At 38.9% G+C, this 23,203-nt stretch overlaps 2 protein-coding genes across 5 annotated transcripts in view; one reads left to right on the forward strand and one right to left on the reverse strand.

Moving 5' to 3' along the window:
• Positions 1-18,511, reverse strand: part of MIGA1 (mitoguardin 1) — a 32,437-nt gene extending 13,926 nt beyond the window's left edge. The window contains exons 1-7 of one of the 2 annotated variants that reach the window (XM_056497271.1): positions 18,399-18,511; positions 17,501-17,670; positions 15,602-15,779; positions 14,509-14,645; positions 14,137-14,257; positions 13,604-13,740; positions 12,737-12,860 (exon numbers count right to left, since the gene is read on the reverse strand). In XM_056497271.1, coding sequence (XP_056353246.1) covers positions 12,737-12,860; positions 13,604-13,740; positions 14,137-14,257; positions 14,509-14,645; positions 15,602-15,779; positions 17,501-17,623 — 820 coding nt within the window. In that variant the 5' untranslated portion in view covers positions 17,624-17,670; positions 18,399-18,511. Of the gene's footprint in view, positions 1-12,736; positions 12,861-13,603; positions 13,741-14,136; positions 14,264-14,508; positions 14,646-15,601; positions 15,780-17,500; positions 17,671-18,398 lie in introns of both variants that reach the window. The other variant, XM_056497270.1, reaches the window with a different exon arrangement.
• Positions 18,512-18,640: 129 nt separating this feature from the next.
• Positions 18,641-23,203, forward strand: part of USP33 (ubiquitin specific peptidase 33) — a 37,276-nt gene continuing 32,713 nt past the window's right edge. For 2 of the 3 annotated variants that reach the window (XM_056497268.1, XM_056497267.1), the window contains exon 1: positions 18,641-18,878. The gene's annotated coding sequence lies outside the window, so the exon portion shown is untranslated. The remainder of the gene's footprint in view (positions 18,879-23,203) is intronic. The other variant, XM_056497269.1, reaches the window with a different exon arrangement.

Below are 23,203 nucleotides of genomic sequence, written 5' to 3' on the forward strand. Positions count from 1 at the left end.
AATTCTTTTATGACCTGCTAACATATATAAAGGTGACTGTGTTTTTCTGCCTTTAAAGTGGACTTTCAAATATCATCCACAACGAACTGGAAGAAGCAAAAAAGACTTGGCCAAGGTTTTTGCCTTTCTTTTATAGACTTCTGATGATCTCTTTATTTTATGATATTACTTTGCTATATTGATCTAGACCCTCAGTTAATTTTTTCACTTTGCTGTCTTATATAACAAATTACTCAATGTCCTAGCCATTACTTTTATTTTTCTAAATAAAAGTCCATTAATTAAAAGAACACCATCACATTTTAGTTTCACTTGAATTTGTTTCACTTTCTACTTCTCATGCCTTTTTTCACTTGCTGACTCTTCCAGAGAGCAAGTGAAGCTTTTAATCTTCACTGCATCCTCTTCCATCAAAAAGCTTCTCCATTGAAATAACACATCCAGAAGTATTTCCTACAGTACAAGGAGCCTTAAAACCTTTAAAATAACTGATATTTTTTCTTAAAATCATCTGCAATACAGTTTCTCTCAGTTCTGCCTTACTTTATTCTCAGATTTCAACTGTTGTGCTTCTTGGATGATTTCATTTTCACCATACAGAAACACTTTCACAGGAGGATTAAATTCATAAGACAGTAAGTCAGACTTTGGCTTGATGTGACCCATCCAACGTTCCCAGTAGAGCAGATGCATTTATTTTGGGATACTTTACCTTCAGACATTACACATGTGTTCCTAAAAGCCTGTTTTATCTCCAAGAGTCAGCAGCAACCAGCTACCCAATGTCATCCAACCTGTTGCTAGGGCAATACTTCATTAAAAGCACCATTACATAGCAGAGTGGCCAAATGCCAATTCACTGGGATGGTTTACTCATCACTTGAAATGCTACAAAGCCACATTTCTTAACTATTACTTTGGTGGTTGTTATGGTTTTATTAGTTACAGACTTGGAATGACAGCTCAAAAACTGCATAGAACAAATATCTGTCTTTGGGAATATTCACTGGGGGAAAAAATTATTCCAAGTTTGGACAAAGATTTTACTAGAGTTAAGCAAATTGCAATCACGACTTCACCACTAGTCATATGAAGTCTGATTTTTTCAGCTCATTCTTACTAGTTCTTTTTTTTTTTTTTACCTCTTAAAACCAAGAGGAAAAGTGCTACAGCTTCCAAGTTGGTTGAGAAACAATCACATACTGAAATCTGAAATGCTGCAACAGAAAACCAAACTGTGGTTTGTAATGTACTAGCTTGAGGTCTGCTTAGAGTAGGTGGGTAACATGATGTTTCTTATTTCTAACTCATACTTTGCATTAATTCTCATCTAATATTGATTTAGGTGATTTTCTAATATCACTTTTTCACAAAAAAGTTGCTGAAATTGCAATAATACTGTTAAACTCAGGGTAGTATAGGCATCTATAGCCTGGCTGCAGATTTTTTGGCTCTCCTTTTTTCAACCTCTCCTTTTGCCTAAGTTGTTTTTACTGTTATATATGAGTTTATGGCTCAATAACAAGAACATATCCCCAGACTGATTCTAAATTATTCAACTCTGGGTTATGTGGTTGATTACATATAAATGGGAATAATGCTATTTAACTAAAATTTATTCCACATACATAAAAAAAAATTGGTGTAAATGAAGAAACCACAGCCCAGAACAACACAGAATCAGGGGTTCTTCCATAGATCTTGCATTCAGCCTGTTATAGACTACATGAAGCTCTAGAGTAAATAAAATTTTTACTTAATCTATCTTTGCTGAAAAATTCATACTTCCAAGTTTTCTAATCTGCCCTAGAACTATCACTAAGCCAGTATGTTTTTAACATGTTAATTAGTTTAATACAGAATATCTAAATATTTGAATATCTGAATACAGAATATTTGAGTGTTTTCACTCAAAGAAAATTCTCATGGGTACAGAAAAAGACACAAAACTTGCATGTTACGAGGAAGAAAAAGATTAAAAATAAGATTGGTAATGCTTAGTGAAATGATACCTTTGGCAAGTGATATGTGCACACAAGGCACAGCCTCCCTAAAGAAAACAAAACAGCCTTGTCAGCTATTTCTGATCACTACCCTAATACCCTAAAACATCCTTGGCCAAGCAGGTGCTTATCAATACCCATGCTGTGAAGAAGAGCACACTATTATGAAAATTCACCATGGAATTTCACTAGGGTGAAAACTAAGTTACAGCTGGAGTACATACCAGCAGAACATTCTTAGACACAAGAACACACAAAAAAAGAGACAGAGCAGAAAGAGACTCCTGGAATGAACAGCTGCAAGAGGAACACACCCACCAGTGCTGCAACTGCTCACACACTCATCTCTAGTTCTCATGGATTCTAATAACTTCAGGAAGGGAATACTAGCAAGTCTATGAGCTTCAAATATACTTTACTTACTTGAAGAGCCAAGGAGTTATTTTGGGTTCACTTATCTTTGTAAAGAGGATGAAGCAGAGTTTCAGATGTTACCACCAGGACTCTTGACTGTAGTGCCTTAAAATGTATATGTGGTCCTTAGATTAAGGTATCAAAAAAACGGAACAATATGGAGTACTGCTAAAGCTTCTGAAATTACTCCTAGCTTTATACTCCTAAGGTTTTATGAACAACTATTTAAAACTAAAGATTTTAAAAAAAGAGACTAGAACCAAGCTATTTTCACATATATTTACAAAGTACTAATCTTGAATAATTATTTGTCTTTGTTCTGGTAGGTTTTCACCTGGTAAGTAAGACAGAACACAAAGCTAACCCCCTTAACTCTCAGAGCAAAATCTGACCTTCATTACTGCACAAAAATTAACTTTTTATTATTCAACTGGGAAGCATTCACCTTCACATGCTGTTTTAAAACTCTGAAAACCATTTCCATGTTATCTTCCTGCCAACCCTGAATGAAACATGGCAGGAGTTCACAACTGAGTTTGGCACTTAGCTGACACATTTAAAAAAGGAAAGCACTTACCCACGAGTAAAGAACTCACTGGGAGTTACAGATTTTAGTTCCAAGTACCACCATTAAAGTCATGGTTCCCTATTCTGCCCAGCCCTCCAATTTCAGTGGAAAATCAGTGCAGTTAATATATCACAAGCAGGAAAGCAGGAGGAGAAAGGAGAAACTTTATATACTCTGAAGAGGAAAAAAATTTTGCAAAGGAATCCACTTATGAAAAGTCATGGTACCCTCAGAGCAGCAGGGACCCAGTGTTCAGTGCTCAGGCCCCTTCGATGCGTGGCTTCCTGCCCAGTGAAAGGAATTGCAATAATACAGCTCAGACAGCACAGCAGCATGAATCATGGTTCAGTTCTGTGTGTGTGTGCCACATTCTTCTAGCCAGTCACAAGTGGCACAGTGGTTTGTCACCCCTTGTTGAAACAACCAAAAGCTGCTTTATTTACATTTATAAATGGTCATAATTCTGAGTGCTGATCAAAACTTCTACCAAGTAGCTGCTGAAGTATTACACGAAGTCTTACTGGGTGCACCCAGAAATAATTCAGAAAGTGAATTTTTTGTCATTTTGTGTTTATAAAAAGAAAACAATCCCAGCCCTCAGGTGGCCCCTTTTGATGACTAGGTCATACAGCCATAGGTTAAAAAAACAAGCAAAGAATGGAGCAGGGTACCCACACAGACCACTGCGGATCTAATGTTGCATTATGTGTTTACATTCTCCAGTAACACAGATATCAGGGGTAGCTGGCGGAAGCCATCTAACTGCATAAAACCAAAGCTCTTACTGACTTCAGCATGAAAATGTATTTCAGGTCAGGGTATTTTAAAAATATCTACCCAAATCTTGTAGTGTACCAGTAAATCACAGGTAGCACAAATTCAACATGTCTCATGGTTCTTTGTTGCGACTCCTCTGATGCAAACTGAAGTGACAGATTCCTTTAGGAAACAAAGCACCAGTCCTCCCACACCCACCAAACCACTGAAGATACTCCAGCCTTGATCTCAGTGGGTGCTCAGTGGGCCCTCTTCTAATTCAGAAGATTTTAACTTCTGCTCAGCAGTGTAAGACCAAAGCTGTCTGGTGGGGAAGAACTGCTGAAAATGGAACACAGCATCCGATATGTATTTTATACCCTGAATTAACACATCATGTGTGCTGACAGTTGAGAAATCAGTTTGGTAAACACAAAATAGATGTATGCATGTGTTCACCTCTCTGTTTTACTTCTCTGACTCTCTGCTTTACAGACAGATGATCCTGAAACAGATTTTTGACACATAACTTGTGTAAACTAGATGTCACTAGGAGGTCTCTCCCTATCACACAGCCTTTCATTTCATTGAAAACATAAACACTGATTCATAACTGCATGGTTCTACACTTATACAGGGTTACAGGTTTTCACTACTTCTTTATGGATTTTCCCTGATTTTAAGGTTTAAATCCCTATCCTTTACAGAAAAGTTTTGTTTCTGAGCACTCTTCTGTTTTCAAGTCTAATAGTTTAGGTAGCAGTTTCTGTACTTGTATTTGATTTGAGAGAGAAGATTTGGCAGCCAAGCAAAGTTTGCTCAGTTGTCTAAGCCAGACAGTCTTGGATGGATGTGCAGCACAAAGTTGTCACTCCTCTTCATGGGCAGTACTCCATTTTCCTGTAGTTCAGAAAGCATCACAGCTCTGTTGTCCACAGCAAAGACCAGTTTGAATTCCAGTGCTGCATATTTCAAAGCTGAGACTTTGAAGCCACAGGCTTTATAGCACAGCCCTGTGGAGCCTGCCAGACACCTCAGCCATCAGATTTAAACGTCACTGCCTTTTCTCAGTCCTTCACATCCCAAAACAAGTGCAACCTACTGCTATTTTTGCACAGCCACTTTCTAGCGAAAAGGGCATGGTCTGTTCAACCCCAATCAGTGTGACAGTACACTAACTCATGGGGATGCAGAGCAGATTCAAGATGCAATGCCATATTTAGAGAAGAAGGAAGTATGAGGTTAATTTTTCAGGCTTCCACATCTAGAAATTAGTACCTTCAATACCTTTCCTACATCAGAGGCATAAGCAGCTTAGGTAGAAAAGTCTCCTTGCCAGACTGACAGAGGAGTCTCAAAAGTAAGTGAATTCCTCCCTCTGGTCTCAGTTCTTCCACACCTGTGAGTCAGTGAGTACTTAAAAGCAGGATGTTTATACTGTGCATTACTAAAACTATCCCTTCCTTCTTTCCAAGGCAATTCATTGCCCCCTCTTGGCTTCCCCACCATGCATTCCTTCAAAGAGCAGATATTACTACACATAGTGATGAAAAGAGACAATAATAACCAGCAACTGTTGCTCAGCTCCTGAAACTTTTGTTTCTAATTGTTTCTTCAAATGACTTTTTTTTTCCCTAATCAGTTTCTTAACATGTTATATGAAACCCAAAAGAGCAAACATTTTACTATTCTGACATAAAAACTACTCTGCTGGACACAGCAGAAGAGTATGGGACCTCCAAGAAGATCTTGTCAAATTAAGATTTCTGGGAAGGTTTTTCTTTAGCCTGTACATCGTGCCATAGGGATGCTAACATTCCAAAGCAAGAAAGACAGCCTGACAAAAGGAATTCACATATTCATTTGTTCTTCCATTAAAAGAAGCATATGCTGTCCAGAAGTTGATAATTCCACGTATATATATGAAGACAGTATCAGAAAAATCTGATACCTTCTCATCCCTGAATTATCAAAGATAAAACCAGCTATACAACCGATGAGCCTCAGTGAAATAAACATCAAAAGATGCAGACATACATGCGTGTTTTGGGCTCACACTTGGACTCTGTACTCAGAATGGGGCAGGTTTGACACAGACAAACTCTGTAAGAACAGCCTAATAATATCAGTCCTCCCTTCAGTTTCAGGGCAGAACTATTTTACAGAATGCTACAGACTCCAGTGACACTGCTCTGGAATGTGACTGGCTTCTGCAAACCCAGCTGCACACAGATATGCTTTAAGAACTTAAATTACTAAGACATATGCTTAACTTTAAGCAATAAGACTTAAAGAATATCTTAAGTGCCCCACTGACTGGGCCCCACTGACTGGGGCCTACTTGCAATCCACTTGTCCCCAACAATGGGAAAGAATGAGATAAGAATCCTTATAAAGTAGACCTCTATGAAGAGTTCTGAATCCTTAGTTTACCTAATAAGACCAATTATAGAACTTGAACTAAAAATCAAATTCCTAACACTATAAGGTGATAAATGCATTAGTAATAACATATTAACACTTGAATCATAATGCAAGTAATGATTAGAGCAACCTGACCATTGGCAATCACCTAAGTTATGTATATTTTTTATAATTCAAGCCTTGCTTTATTTTATCTTACTCTGGGTTACTAGAGATAACTAATATATTGACTAGATGGCAACTTTAACTACATCTGTTTGAGCAGCTGCTAATCAGTGCCCAGCCATGTGGAAATATGCATACATTTACCTTTAAATACTCACAGCATTTCTCCATGTAGAACAAGGGCAGCTTTAAATAGCAGGAGAGAGAATAAAGCCTGGTGTGATCGACATGTGCTCTTGAATCAGTTACACCACAGCACTTTGCTACAAACTGGATTATTCAGTAAGGTGGGACATGTCACAGTCCAGATATCTCACAAAGAATTAGAGACAGTAACTTGTTTTTAAAAAACCCTTTAGTTTAGGCCATCAAAAGGGAAATCAAACACATCTCAAACCCAGTTACTTTTTCTAAGAGTTTTAGTAATAAACTGCACAAATACATGCATGAGAGAAAAATGACAAATAAATTTTACTCCCTCCATTGTTATTGTTCACTTTTGCTATAACTTTCCACAAAAATAAATTTACTCCCACATATAGTTTCAACTTTGAAACATTTCAAGCTGAAACTGAAGTTTAAGAAAATTGTATGATATTAAAAGGTCATTAGGAATGAAATGCTTACACAAGCTACTTGAGCCTTCCAATTACAGGGTAAACAATTAAAAAACCATACCCCAAACTAAATGCTTGGCAAATAAATGTGCAGAGCTGTAGTGACAGGGCACAGCTAGTGCTACATAACAAGTCCGGTTAACAGCAATTCTTGAAGACTGTGCTGTGTGGATATACCACAACCTTTTATGCCAGCTTGATGGGTCAGTCTTAAAGGGCAGCAAGATTTAAACAGAGTAGACACATTCATTAAGAAAACTTCTTAGCTTTTGGGTATGTGCACATGCACACGGTGGTTTAATTTCATTTTAAATCCTTGAAAATAAATTGCAGACAGAAGTGTACCTATTTTAGTTCTAACTACTGAATTAATAAAATTATAGTGCAGAGATCTCTATTTGCTGATTTTATGATTTCATTTTCTGTCAATACTCCATTTTGATATTGTCCTCCAAAGCAATTGGAAAGCTCAAAGTATTGTTTCTGCACTTCCAAGACTAAACTATGATTACCTTAGAAGTCCTTTCAAATTCTGAACTATCACTGCCTTTATCTCCTCCAGCCTATTCTGGCTCACCATTCTTCCTTTTGCCCAAAAACATTTCATAAAAGCCTCTCTTAAAAGTAGACTGCAATGCAAGAATTGTTTTCAGAGAAGTTCTAGAAGAGGAATTGGCCCTATGGACCAAAACATGTTCTTGACCATCAGTTTATGCAACCTCACACTGCCAGAACTCCAGCCAGAAAAATAAATACTTATCCCATCCTCACTCATTGCCATCTATCTGATTTTTCCTACCTCTAGAACATTTATACTCACAATATATACAAACTAATAGAAGTTAAGTGCATGTACACCTTTTCTAGTAAGAAGAATCTGCAAACTATAGCTTGTTAAGAATGTATCACAAAAACATGAGAGAGAAGAAATAAAAAACCCCAATTTCCTGCATTTGGAGGTCTTTTTCTACCTACATATAGCTTCAAAATGCAGGCTTCATTCAAGCCCCAACACATGAGGAAAATGATTACTTTTCTTTACCCAAAAAGAAGGTAAATATGTACTTTTCAATTTTTTTTTTTTTCCTCTTTGTAATGAGAAAGAGGCAATTGCAGCTGCTCACATATTGTAAAGAACAACCAGAATTAGTTGAGATGCATTTTGTGTTAGGAGGCCTGAGCAGGGATGCACAGGAACAGCTAACTGAACAAAGTCTGGGAAATAAAATCATGTTGGTGGATTGTGGCTCCATTATAAGCAGCTTTTAGAGCTAAAAGGAGGATTAGCTTGCATTTCATTTGAAGAGAAGTTCCCAAGGCAGAGAGACATCTTAAGAGAGAGCGGAATAATCTGGTCCGAAAAATGAGCGAAGGTGATTTTTGTAAACAACAGTTAAGTCCATGTCAGACCAGCAAGTTTTAAATGGACAAGGTAAGACAAAAACATGGCAGGAGTCAAGAAATGAGAGAGACAAGGGCTTGGACAGGAGTTTTGGTGTGGGCAGAAAGAAGACAGAGCTCGGGGATGCCATTTAAGGGAAAGCAATGAGGTGTATAAATAGCCTGCACTGTTGGATCTAACGGCAAAGCTGTTGGGCAAACAGTACCAAGAGTCCTCAAAAACCAGAAACAGACTCTTTCTCATCCTATTGGAAGTGCTTTTGGAAAAACCTCCAAGCTAAGTGACCACAGTAAGCAACCTTGACTTCTCCAGTACTGGGTCAGTGAACAGTAAAAGATTTATTGAGCCACTGTTGAAAAGATTTCAGCTTCTAGAATTAACAGAAAAATACACTCCATGTTAGCAAATAGCAACAAAACACATTATGAATACCAATATTTTTCAGCAGCAGTGTCTATGCAAAGCTACTTTGCATTTTTAGGAGAATATTGCCAAAACTGAGAGTATAACTGAGAAAGCCAAGCATTATAGTATTTTCATAGGCAAAACATTTGCAAAAATATTTTTTCTTCAGTATTAGATTGAACTTCTAACTACCAATCTTATTCCATTCAAGCATTGTACCTTGATGCTTTCTGATAAGGAATTTTATGGACAGCAAGTTAGAAAGCAATTGTTATTGATATTGGACAAAATGGCTTTAAAGGGAAGATTTAAATATTACTGATTAGGGAAGACATACAATCCAATTCAAACATCTGCACTTTGAGTACCTCTTGGGCATCAGAAATAAGGAGTTGCAGCAACAAGTTGCAGTATGAGACACCTCATGTTTTAGCAGTTACTGGATTTCCACAAACACAAACTGCAATAGCTAAAAATTATGTTAAAAAGATGCTTTTTTTTAATAGCATTGGAATAACTTCTCTGGGCTCTTTCTTAGTCTTCAAAATATTGTTTTCTTTCCTTTTCCCCCATTTGTTGGGATGAATACAGTTTCACACTTAAAGAAAAAACACAGTATGTACTACTAGAGCTCACCTACATGAATTAGTACAAACTGCTCCTCATTGGAGACTAGGAATTATAACTAGAAACATTTGTTGTACACAGGCAAATAAAATACACTCAAACTAAAATTTTTCCAATTGCACTTCAGAGGCAGGAAGAAAATACAGGCTGTAGATATTAATCCATGGATAGGAAGACATTACAGAAGTCTGTGTTAATAAATTATATACAAACAAGATTTCAACAGCTTCACTGATTATGCAAAGATATTTGTTTGTTTTATGAGCTGCTGAAGAAAAGGTTTCTAATATGTCAATCAGTTCTCCAAACAGTTTTGTCACTAGGTTAAAGGCTGTGCTTATTCTCTCCAAAATGCCTGACATATCTTAGAGTGTGAGAAGAAAATTAAAAAAAGAAACAGACAAACCTTTCAACAAAATCATCCAACAGCACAGACCTTTGTGAGAGATTTTACTGCAATAGCTCAAACACTTTAAACTGTGTAACTGACACACAATAAAAAGTAAATATTTAAAAAATGAAAATGGATTAACATTAAAACATTCTAATATTGTCAAAAAGTTTAAGGTCACCATCAATTTGAATGTCAGCATTCCTTTTTACAGTAGAAATCAAAATAATAATATGAAGTATTAGGAATTTAGCCAAGTCACCATCAATTTGAATGTCAGCATTCCTTTTTACAGTAGAAATCAAAATAATAATATGAAGTATTAGGAATTTAGCACTGACAAGGAACCCTACAATTTGAGAATTTTCCCCTCTGACCTGAAATTCTGCTTGTAAGTAAAGTTATTGTTTCTGTCCCAACTCTTTGCATTCTTCCCAAGTTAACTCGACTAACATTTCAGTCTGCTAGAAAAGATCTAAATAGAAAAAAAATATGGAGCACTTTCTTCAAGGGCAGACTTCTGAAAGTACTGGAAGCTTTTAACCCTCTACACACCTTTACAGTCATCACTCAGAAATAACAGGAAGAATATTTTGTTTCAGTTTTGTGCCAACTGCCTCCTTTCTGATGGACTGCAGCCTTATGCCTGCCTCATGAAAGCCTGTCTGTAGGCTTCCCATGCTGGTTCACAGTACTGAGAGACACAATATAATAAAAAACCATATATGGCAGCACTGAGATCTAAATTCAATTTGGTAGAGGGAAATGTTGATCTGGGAAGAGTAATATTTAAAGGTTCTGGGAAGGAGCAGCATCTGTGAACAGTAGATAAATATGGCGAGAGAGGTTTCAGGGGATCCAGAAGTTTGATAGAAGAATTTACAGAGAAAGCCAAAATTGAGAAATTGCTAGAAATTTTTATCTTTGTAAGTTTCCTTCTGAACGAATTTGGAGTTTCTTATCAACCAAATAATAAACAACTTACATTCTTATAAATAATAATGAGAAGTGCCAGTCAGGTATTTATGTAGCACTTGACAGCATCTGCCTCAACTCCAGCTGTGGCTGCTCACAAGCACTTCAGGTAGAGAAAACAGAAGAAATATCCACAAATCATATTATCTTTCCTATGTATCAGAGAAAAAATCCAGAGCTAAACATTTTCTGATTACTGTTGTCGTTGAACAGTTAAAACCCTGAAGCACAAAAGCTGGTTATAAGCATTTTTTACAAGCTGCAAGTATCATCACAGAATGGTTTAAGTTGGAAGTGACATTAAAGACCATCTAGTTCCAACCCCTGCCAACTCTAGACCAAGTGAATCAAACCCTGTCCAGCCCAACCTTGAGCACTTGCATGAATGGGGCAATTACGAATTTATTAAGGACAAAGGCTTTTTCTTATTTCACTCCAAGACCCACAGAAGAAGAAAGAAAATAGCAGTAAGGGGAAATACTTAAATGCCAGAAAAGCCACACTGACCATTTAAACCCCAGGTTCGTATCTTCCTCTCAAAGAATGAAAACATCCCTCAAAACAGAACTAAAAAAATAATCTTGCCTCTGAAGTGTGTTGAGGGTAGCTTACTTCAGAACTTCACCTGTTTCACTTGAACTAGAAATTCGATCTAGTTATGACTAACAACAAGTTCTACAAAACCCCCAGCACCACATACCTTTTCCATGTGTAAGCAGCTATTCAGAACAAGTCAGCCACTCTCAGTATTTTCTTCAATAATGAACTGACATGCCCAACATGAAACACACATTAGCTTGTTTTTCCAAAACATGGGAAATTTTTATGGTTTGTTTTAAGCTATCTACAACCTCCAATCTTCCGAAATATGACCAACAAAACAGGACACAGTATTCTAAAACTACACCAAACTAAGACTGCATTTCTGCCTCAGAACTCTCTTGGTTAACAAGAACCTGGTTATCACATCTGAAAAATGACATATTAATTGTAAATACTCTCAGGGTAACAAAGCAAAAGAATAATTAAACACATTGAGCATTCACATGAAATCCTTTGAGCACCATTTTATTAATTTGGCCTGAAGACAGAAATCACAAATAAACTTCTAATTATAATGGATATACAATGCAACTTGACTGATAGTTTCAGATACCAAAATGAAACGTTCAAACACTTTTTCGCTTCACGGGTTGCATTTACAGGTGTATGCAGCTGAGTCAGAAAGCCAGCTCTGACCTGAATCTAATTCCCCCCTTGGCCAAGGCTGTGCTTGGTTGATGCAGGATGAGGAGGGCTGAGAGGAGACAGCACAGCACAGCACTGCCACCTCGTGCCAGGCCAGCCAGAGCCCAGCACACAGCTCCTGACAGACCCCTCCCAGAGAGTGCTCTGCCTTTGAAATCTACAGTTGTTTGAGAACAGATGCTTCATCTTGAGTTAGCTAAGGGTACAACAGCACCCATCTTTCAGATCCAATTCTTTCAATAAAAGTAATCAAACTATATGCACTTAATCAGCATGTCAGGCAGCAACTACTCATTACATTTGCTGTTCTAACAGCTTTATCAGAACTGTGATAAGTTTCACTCACCACAGATAAGACCTTTGCCAATGGCTATCTGCTTCAGATTAAGTCTTTCTAGTTTAATTTTCCTTTTTGGTAAAAAAAATTATGACAAAGCATACAAAGTTTCATAGTTCAGAACATGCATAAAATCTCTGAACACCTATGCTATAAAAAGGGTCATATATTCTTGCTGTACAACCATTTAAATAGTGATGACAAATTACGAAGAAAACAATTTCCTTTCAATCCATTGTTATCTAAAATAGAAACATTTCATCAAACACGACATAATAATGTAAATAATGTGATTTTTTTGTTGTTGTTGATTTACTGATAAGTATAATGTTGCTGTGGATATTTCAGTCCTCCCCCAAGAGCCATAATTACAAGCAAAAAAGATGTAAAGTAGCAGTACTCACCAATATCATTAGCTAGAGCAGCAGGATCAGAGACCCCAAGGGTGGCCTCAAATTCTTCCTGAAGACGATAAGCTCTTTGAAGAAGAGATTCAAGCTTATGAATGAATTCAGCACTAATGATATCCTGCAAGAAGACAGACATTAGAAGACTTTCTATTTGCTTTCAGCTTGTAAGATTCCTTTGTAAAATCCAAGGATATTAAGCCTTCACAGAGCAAACCATGCCACAATAATTTCCTACAAACCACACAGGGACACTGGCAGATGAAAACTGCAACATCCACAATATATAAATTTTTCAGAACACACATTTTATTTAGAGTCATAAAAAAATAAAATCTAAATTTAAAAATATTTTTTAATTATCTATGATGTTTGCCGCACTAGAAATAAAGTAACCCATACCTGTTTTTTTCAAAATATTTTTAGCATTTAGTTGATAAGAAAGGAGGAAAACAAAGTTTAAGCACATTGTTTGTGAATATGCACAAATTGATCATTTTTCCCTGAAATATTTAACTTTGGCAAGCAGATATTCTCTCACATAATCATAAAAGAAAGAGAGGACCCAAGGGATTATGAGCAGGGAAGCTGTCTGCTTGATAGCTTGATAATACTGTCCAGAAGCAAACACTGATGCATCAGCAATTGCCAAAAGATAAATAATGCTAGTTCTCTTTCCATGCTCTCCTCCAAATAACCAATCAAAAGAGTCAGAAGGAATGAACTCAGATCTCCTTTAAATACAATACTACTAAATTGAAAATTGAATCAACTGTCAAGTTTGGTAATTGAATTTGAAAAGATTCAGATAATAACACAGAACACATTGTGAGGGCAGCATCAGTAGATTACAGATGTACTCACTTCTACACTTTCTTCTGCAATTGCATCTCCTGCTCCCAGCTTAATGGAACCACAGATTGCTTCATCTTCAACTTGCCTGTTACGAAATGTTAGGGCCTGCTCCCATCGCCTCAGTGCTTCTTCAAACAGCTCCATACCTAGGGCACAGCAGGAACAGCTTCAGCTACATTCACGTTTAGAGACATGGGAAAACATGTAGCCAAAATAAGCATAATTATCACAGAGATGTAAACTGAAGCATCATCACTTCCCAGCCCATACCAGTATATTCCCAGTACATATTTACCTTCTTTATGTGTTAAGAAATGTGATAATTTTCCCCATGTGTCAGGGCTTGACTTTAATAGTGGAAGAAAAAGTATTCTAGAAAACTAACTTTAGATCAAGTATGAGTTCATTATTTTATGGAAATGTGCTCAGATGCCATCAGGACACTGAGAAAGAACACAATAATATTTTGTGTCACTTTACCATTAACCCAAGCAATTATTTACATTCATAAGCAGATTCTGAATATTCATACTATGACTTACCCATCAAATATAAATTTTCTGGTGTAGTCACTGGAATATTGACAAGTTTAACGTCATCTTCATCTGCTTTATCCCAGGAGTTAGAATTGGCACAAGCACAGCTATGACAAGAGGTGGCACTCTGAACCTTAAAAAACAAAATGTTATTATAGAGAGTATCCTTAAAACCACATTCCTGCCAGAGTACATTACATCCAAACATTCTGCCTAGAAACTGGTTTTACTGTGTAAAGGTAAGGACAGTGGTTTCTCAGCATCTCTAGATGCTTGTGCAGCTTGTTCAGGAAACCTCCTTCAGCTCAGGGAAGCCTTTAGATGCATATTCAACAAGAGTTAACAGACATTCAAGAGCCTTAAAATATTTTTACTTACCGAGGCCAGACTTTGAACTGACCCAGAGTATTTACTGAAAAGTCCTCCATTTGCATAGATACAGGACTGAGATCCTTTTTCCTTGGCAGAACTCAGAGAAAGAGTCAAGTTTTGTCGACTACTGGAACAACTAGAACCTAAGAAATACATTATTTTAAAGCTCTTGCAAACTCAAAATACTGCTTCTTTTGCAAATCTATTGAGAATTGCATTAACTCTTTTCAATAAAATCCAGTTTAGAAGTAAACAACAATTATTCTTTTATTTACAGTTCTACTTAAGAAAACTCCACATTAGAATTCACTCTCTGTAACAATAACTTTAGCTTAATTATTCACCTATTCTATAAAAAATCAGATCTGAATTTCTCTGATTGAGATACACACACAAGAATGGTAAAACCTGCTGTTAATACACTATTGATAAAAAGAGTTTTAATCCTGGCTCACAACTAAAACTTCACCTTTGACAAGAAGCCAAGCTTTTTTATAAGATACTTTAAAGTCTAACAATTCAAACTCACTCAGGTGCTCCATCCTATAGAGATGATTAGAGGGATGGAGCACCTCCCCTGTGAGGAAAGGCTAAAAGTTGGGGTTGTTGAGCCTGGAGAAGGCTCCAGGGAGACATTACTGCAGATTTTCAGTACTTGAAGGAGCCTATAAGAAAGATGGGAACCGACTTTTCAGCAGGGTCTGCTGCAATAGGATAAAGGGCTATGGTTTTAAAACTTTATGGTTTTAAAAGAGGGCTGATTTACATTAGATAACAAGGAAGAAAGTTTTTACTATGAGGGTGCTAAAACACTGGAATGGATTGCCCAGAGAAGTCATGGATGCCCCATCCCTGGAAACATTCAAGGCCAGGTTGGATGAGACTATGATCAACCTGGTCTAGCTGAAGATATCCCTGCTCAAGCAGGGGTTGGACTGGATGAACTTTAAAGGTCCCTTCCAAACCAAAATATTCCATGATCAAAGGAAAATAGTTTGATTTACTACTACAGTAATGCACACCTATCCCCTCACACAACTTTTTTTCCTCTCCAAGAAAACAACCAAAAAAACCCCAACTTGGGGGTTCCATGACTTACCTTTTTCTGAAGCAGCTGCTTTTGTACACTCTAATATGAGATGAGTTGGCTCCCATGGTGGCACTTTCTTGTTTTTCTTTCCACGTCTTCTTTTAAAGTGATGGGCCAGAAAAATCACAGATATTGCACTCACTGCTGTTACTGTGAAAAGTTTCTTTAACCCTGGGGAAAGCTTTATCTGAAAATAAAAGTGTGATTTAATTGCAAATATATATACTGAGAGACAGACTGCAGCACTAAGAACTATAAGGTATATTACAAATCCACAGACTGTAGGGATCTAAGCAAATGACTTTCAAACAAAGATTTGGGTTTTTAAAATTTCTTCTTAATGCCACGACAATGCAGGGCTTCAATTAAATCTCTAACAGCAAAAAAAAATACTCTCCTTTCACAACTACACTACTTCTTGCACTGTGAAAGAGTGGAAGATCCTAATGCCAACATTCGTGTGGTGTTTCAAATTGAGTAGAACATGCATTTAAATACATTTCTCTAAACGAACAGTTTTAAAAAAACCCCCATTTTATTTTGGATCTAGATTGGTCATAGGTCTATAGGTGTATATGTGGTTCGTACTTACTAGCATAAACAAGTATCAAAAGCCATTATCAAAAAAAATTTGTAACATACAAAGTAACAAGATACACAAAGAAGAAAAGTGCCATTTAACTAGAAACCACAGTTCACATTCACAAAAAATCATTTGGAAACTTATGTTGCTTGAGAAACAGACTGCTGGGAGAAAACCAGATCCAGTCCTTGGGCCTCATATGGTGTTTGTGTAATGTGATTCCTCATACCAGAGAGAGCACGCAGAGCACCACTGCACTCTGCACTCCTGGTTGCTGTGCACTTGGTAAATACTACCACCACTGTGTAATATGAAAAAACATTGAAAACTTCTCTCTGCACTGACTTTACAGTCAACAAGTCAAGCACCTTTGACTTGAGAACCCTGCCCTTCCAGGTCCCATGCCTTGACTGAGATCTGCAACTACCACTGTACTCCATGAGGAAAAGGAAATGCCCAAAACACAGCACCGACACAAAACTTATCAATTTCACAGAAGACTACTGTATTTCACAGAAAAGATTAACAACACACACCTGAGACTAAAACCTCTAAGATCACAAAGTTAAATGTTAACATGAATGCTTCAAAGAACCGCAAACAGATCTTTTAAAATTTGTGCGTGCGTACAAACGTGAACATAAATTGATTATCAGTGAAATGAAAACCTCTAAAGAGAGGAAAGTTAATAGTTGCATGTAAGGGAATTGCATGTGGTATTTAAAAAGGACATGAGTATGCTGCAACATGAAAAAGAAAACAGTGATCTTGCAGTGAGAGTCTGGAAGTTTTTAATACATAGAAAAAATGTGGAAATGAACATATGCAGCTAAGACTGAGAATATCTTATCTTGGTTTTATATGCAGTAAAAGAAAAGTACTTACAGGGACCCATGAAATATTACAGGTTTTGCTTATAAGTCTAATTCAATAAAAATAAAATACAGTCATATTGAAGACTGGTTTTAAAAGCAGAACTCAATACTATTATTCAAAATTTAATGACAGTTATGGTTAGCTTGTAAATACAAAAAAAAAATCTACAAGAAAAAGAAATTGAGAATTTTGATATTTTGAGAATAACTGCACTGTTACAAAATGGAGATATACAGACACTGCAGGTAAAGCAGATGTATGGTGATATACTAAACATTTATTAGCAAAAAAAGACAAAAAGACAAACTTATTTTAGTTCAATGTTATAAACAAACCTAACTTCAAGGTATTCTCTACCAATTTAATTCACACTCACAAGAGCACGTACAATACTACAATAAACATTAAATGCATAACAAAAGTAACTATTTAGATAATGTATTTATTACCTGGTTAAGAGAATAATACCAAGAAAGGGGAAGATGAAACACCCGTAATGCTACTGTCTTCAGAGAAAATCGTGTCTCAGTTACAGCTTCTTCTGACATGGCTCCTTCTCTCCCATACCTCATTAAGCGAAAATGTCTTGAAAGCAATCACAGATGGTCTCTGGAATACTCTGTCAAATGAAGAATACATACTAAGTTATGCAACAGAAGCCCAGAACGATTTTCTTCTACAAGCTCGAACCTCTTCTGTCACAGGTACATGACTTGTTTGATTGATGTTTCTGAGTAGAGGCAAGACTTAACGTGGAGACAGCAAACCTGCTGGTTCAGCTGAGGCCCCATTTGTCCGCCCGCCGTGTGCAGATGTACAGCCAGGACTAAGGAGGGCTCGCTCTGCTCGGATTAGGCGGCCGCTCCCGTACTACAGCCCCTAAGTCACGCCCGGCAACAACCCTGCCTCCGAAAGCACGACTGCTGAGGAACATATTCGCCAGCTGCATGAATTAAAAGATCTGAGAGCAACCAGAAAAAGTTTATCTCATTCAGCGCTTCGTTTACTTTGCAGACACACCACGAGAAACAACCACTACAGCCTGACGTAATCTCCGCGATGCAGGCGCACCGCTCTCACTCCCTGATGCTGAACACAAGGCGAAGCCTCCGGACCGCGACTCCGGCACCGCAACCGCGGCCGGCGGGAGGCGATGGAGGCCGCGGGGCAGAAGCCACCTCGGCCCGAGCCCTCCCCAGCCCGGGCAGCCCCGGCACCGCGAGCGGGCAGCGGACACAACCGGGTGCCCCGCGCGCCCCTCAGCCCCTCCCCGCAGCCGCCCGGATCAAGGCAGGCGCGCCTCTCCCGGGCCCGGCCCGGGTCGCTACAGCCGCCGCACTCAGTTACCTGCCCGCCGAGCACCGGGGCTCCGCTCGCGCCCCGGCGCTGCCCGCAGACCGGCGGGATCCGCTTCCGGCACGGGGAAAAGCGGCCGCTGTCGGTCGGGAGGAGCCGCTACCACGTGAGAGAGACTCGCGACGTCAGGACTCCGCGCCCGCCATCTTTACTCCGGGCAGCTCCCGCTGCGGGCGGCCGGGTCAGGGCGGGGTGCGCGCCTGGCGCCGCCATCTTTGGGCAGGGCAGCGCTCACGCTGAGGCGCTCGGCGCCGCCATCTTTGTGCGGGGCGCGTCCCGCGGCGGCGTCGCAGCAGCCGCGCCCGCCCGTCCGCGCGTGTGCGGGGCGGCACCGGCGGAGCCGCGGCCCGGGCGCGCCCAGCTCCGCCACGGCAGCGCCGCTGTCCCCGCAGGCAAGGGCGAGACGCGGGGCTGGTCGCGGCCCGACTGAGCTCCGGCATCCGTGCGCGGTGCGTCCTCCCAGCTGCTCCGGTAAGAGAGGAGGGGCCCGGGTGGGCAGCGGCGGAGGGTTCGGTGTGGCGGGGGGTGGGAGCGCGGCGGGCCGTGTGTCGGCTGGTCTCGCAGCCCAAGGCGTGTTGGTGCGGCGATGGCGGCCGGCCCGGGAGCTGTCCCGGCGGTCCCGCAGGGCTGGGCGGGGGCCGGAGGTCGGCGGTGCCCGCGGATCGGCGGTGCCCGGTCCGGGGCAGCGGGGCCGTGTGGGGCGGGACCGCCCTCCCCCGGCTGGAGCGGCCGCGGAGCTCCGCAGGTCGCTGCTGACGGTGCAGCTGTGCGGCAGCGGTTCCGCGCAATCCCCAAAAGCAGCAATGCACCGATAAATGGCCCTGTTCGCTCCCCGAGTTGTCCATGCGCATGGATCATCGGTATGAGGGGTGGAACAGCCTGGGGGAAAAGTCCGGGGTATCACCTAGTGGAAAATCACTGTAGGCTTCTCCTTTGCGCTTAGGCAAAGCCCGAGTTAGGAAAATCCTCTTAGAAATATAGAGGTTAGCTAATGGGTGTCATAGTTAGGATTTAGCGTGGTGGAAGAAAGAATCGAAAGAGTAGCCTGTATGCCCTGAAAGCCAATATAAAATGAAAACTGTCTGACCCTGTAAGAGGAGATACTCTCAACTCCAGAATATTTTTAAATGGCTTTTCTCTGTGGGAACGGTAGTTGAGGGCAGAAAAGAAAAATGTAATGGAAGTGACTTATCAATTTGTGTCTTGCTTGAGTGGGTAGCTCTTGGCACCTGAGGAGAAAGACCAGGTGCCTTTGAACAGGTTACTGAGCATGCTTTTGTCATTTAGTCGGAAAATACCAGGTTTTATGCTAAATAGATAAAGTAATTGGATAAGTATAAGATGAAGTAAAAGGGATTGGTAGTGTCATTTTTTCAAGAAATGTGATGCTCTTTTTTATTTTTGATAGATTAATATAAAAATACGGAGGAATGGGAGATAAATTTCAGAACTGCCTGTTGATTGACAGAAACCTAGGTCAAGAAATAGGAAAGTTTAACCTTAATTTCACACACTAAGAAGACTATTTTTAAGTTTGGTAAAAATGTCATTCATGTACATAAGTAATTGAAGGAATTTCTGTAAAGCTTATAAAAAACAACACTGATTTTTAGAAAAGTGATAAAAAACTATGTATCTTAAAAAGCTGAATATGCTTAAGGCTATCACTTTAGTGGGCTTTTATAGTTTTTAGTGCATGCTGGTGGGTTTTTTTCTTACATGTGAAGAATATTAATGTGATAAGTAATTACTGAACTTCCAGACCTCCTTAGTATTCTCAGTACTTAAGTGTTCAGGTACAAATTTGCACCCTGTGTCACTTTTGCTTTGTTGCTGTAAAATATAAATAAATGTTAAATGAAATTGTTCCAGTGCATCACTGGTAGAATAACTGTGAGTGCAACTAAGAAGCCTGAACTTACAGATTACTGGTTTGAGATGCTGTTATTCAGAGCTGTACTGACAAAATAATAAAAGCCTGTAATGAAGACACAATTGGTGCTTCATGTAGCTGATATCTTCAGAATAATCCTTTTATTCTTAAAATCTTCTGTCAGCATTCCCTTATTGAACTCTGTAAAATGATCTGTTAAAGTGGCTCCATATTTAGAACATCAGTGGAATACATAACACATATGATTGTTTATTTCAATATCTGTTGAAGTGTTAACTACTGTAACTAGGCAGATGAAATCATTAATCCAAAAATTTTTAAAAATAATTTAAAATCTGTTTTGTTTCTTTAGGAAATGTTGGGTTCTTTACATGAGCCAAAGATAATTTTTGAGATCAGTTGGATTTTTGTAGTGTTTGATGAGAGTTTTCTGTGGGTGAGATAGGCCTTCCATGGTAGGCACCACACAAGTCTGTGATGCTCTGGAATTCTACTAAATAATAAATAGGCTGCTGGTCATGATGCTTTGAAGTATGGTCCACATTTCTCTGGTGGCTCAATTTTTTTTTTCTTGGCAAATGAAAAGACTAGTCAGGAACACAAAAAAGCCCTCCAAGACTGGACTTCAGGAGAATTTTTTCTTTGAAACTTGACTCTGTGTATGCTCGAAGCAAAGGTGTGTTGATAAGTCCTACTTTTGAGCATTAATTGGCTCACTTTTTGGGATGGGGTAGTGTGAAGCATTGAGATGGGTGAACTGAAACCTTTGAGGGGAAATAATGGAGAGAGCTGGCAGTAGACTGGGAGAGAAATTTTCTCCCAGATCTGTGGGAAGCATTTGATGAGAACCTTATTGCATGAGTGTGATCACAAGCAGTTGGTGTGGAAACAGGCTGAGAGATTTGGGGCTGTTCAGCCAGGAGAAGAGAGGAGACCTTATGCAACCTCCAGTGCCTGAAGGGGCTGTAAGAGAATTGGAGCAGGACTTTTCACAAGGGCCTGTAGTGATAGGACAAGAGGAATGGCTTTGGACTCAGAGAGCAGGTTTAGTTTAGATATTAGGAAGAAATTTTTTACTCTAAGGATGATGAGGCCTTGGAATAGGTTGTTCAGAGAAGTTGTGGATGCCCTATCCCTGGAAGTGTCTGAGGCCAGCCTGGATGGGGCTGTGAGTTACCTGACCTAGTGAGTGGCATCCCTGGCCATGGTAGGGGGTTTGGAACCAGATGATCCCTAAGGTTTTTCCAACCCAAACCATTCTCTGATTGTGTGATCTCACTGGGATCATGAAATGGAGATATAATCCAGCTTCGGAACAGGAGTATAAAATGGAATGTAAGAGAAATTACAAAGGCTTGTAGGCTTGTTGGATTATTTTGGGGTTTTTTGTGAGTACTGAAAATGCAGAAAAGAATTCTTGGATGCAGCCAACGCAATGCAGAAGCTGGTGTAAAAGCAGATGTGATAATGAGCTGCAGGGGAAGAAAAGCAATCTCTTCACATAGAGTAGGAAGTGGTGAAATGGAGGAAGGTCAGTGAGTGAGGGAGGGGCTACCCTGGGCTTGCTAAGGCTTAGGGAGGTGAAGAATGACTCATGATTTTGAATTAATTTTACAGTTATAGACTTTACCATAAAATTTTACTAAATATGTATCTGCAGCTATGTATATTAAACTACCAAGGTTATGGCAGTACAGTAGTTTATCACAGTGCTGCAAGATGGAAGGAGGTGTGTGAAAAAATTGTTAACAAAAGGTGAAAGAAAGGCCACTCAGTTTTGTTCTTATAATGAGATGTGAAGATTTGGTAACATGAACTACATTTGACAAGAGATGCTTTCCGTATGGTCAGGAATAGGGACCACACCCACAGGGATATGAGTTTGAAACAGCTTTGGCCTTTCAGATGATTTGTAGAAGAGGAGAGATGCAGATTGCACCAAGAAACAGAAACTGGCATGAGCAGAACTCCTGGGTTTGGGTTTGTTCAGTCTTCAGATTTGGATTTGTGCAGTTCCGTGTATGAGAAGTTAAGTATTAAATACATTAAATACAAATCTGGAAGCATGAGATACTTTCATTGCTTTGTATTACTTGGAATAATGCATTCACAAAGCTTCTGCCATAGAAAAAAATTAAGCCTAAAACTTTACTAATCCATTATATCAGTCTTTCTAAAGCATTTGTATTAAATCATCTCACTGCATTTAATGTTCTCTGGCTTTATTTGAAATCCAATTTTCCTTTTTTAACATTTTAACAGACCGTGCAAACTGCGGAAGATGTAACATGCATTCATGTTGCCATTTCTGTTCTGAAAGGAAACCTTACAGTTCAAAGAGGAATTGCTAATATGACGGAAGTTGAGGAGGTTTGGCTGGAAAAACTGTTGCCTTATTTGAAGTGTCTTTCAGTAACAGTGCATATAGATTACAGTCAGTCACTGAACTGAGGAAGTACTTCTCCAGCTGGAGCTTGTGCTTTAGAATAATGCATTTTAAATGTCATGCCACTGGTCCAGGAAGAAACTTTTGATCTCATCTAGAAAATAAATCCTAAACGATTAGTTTAGTGTAGTGTTTTCAGTCTTGTGAGATACGTTCTGAAATATTTTATTGAACAACTGTAAACATGGTATTAAAAAAGACTGAAGCATATACACTCATACTTGAGTCTATATATACAATTATCCATATAATAAATATATCATTTATAAATAAGTAATTGTTTATATGTAAAGAAAATGTATTTAAGGGTATATATGCGTGTATATATATATGTGCATGTAATACGACATGAAGTATCACATATTATTCCATTACAAATAATATGTAATACTTCAATAATATATAATATAATATAATATAATATAATATAATATAATATAATATAATATAATATAA

The sequence above is a fragment of the Oenanthe melanoleuca genome, chromosome 8 (assembly GCF_029582105.1).
Source record: "Oenanthe melanoleuca isolate GR-GAL-2019-014 chromosome 8, OMel1.0, whole genome shotgun sequence".
NCBI lineage: Eukaryota > Metazoa > Chordata > Aves > Passeriformes > Muscicapidae > Oenanthe > Oenanthe melanoleuca.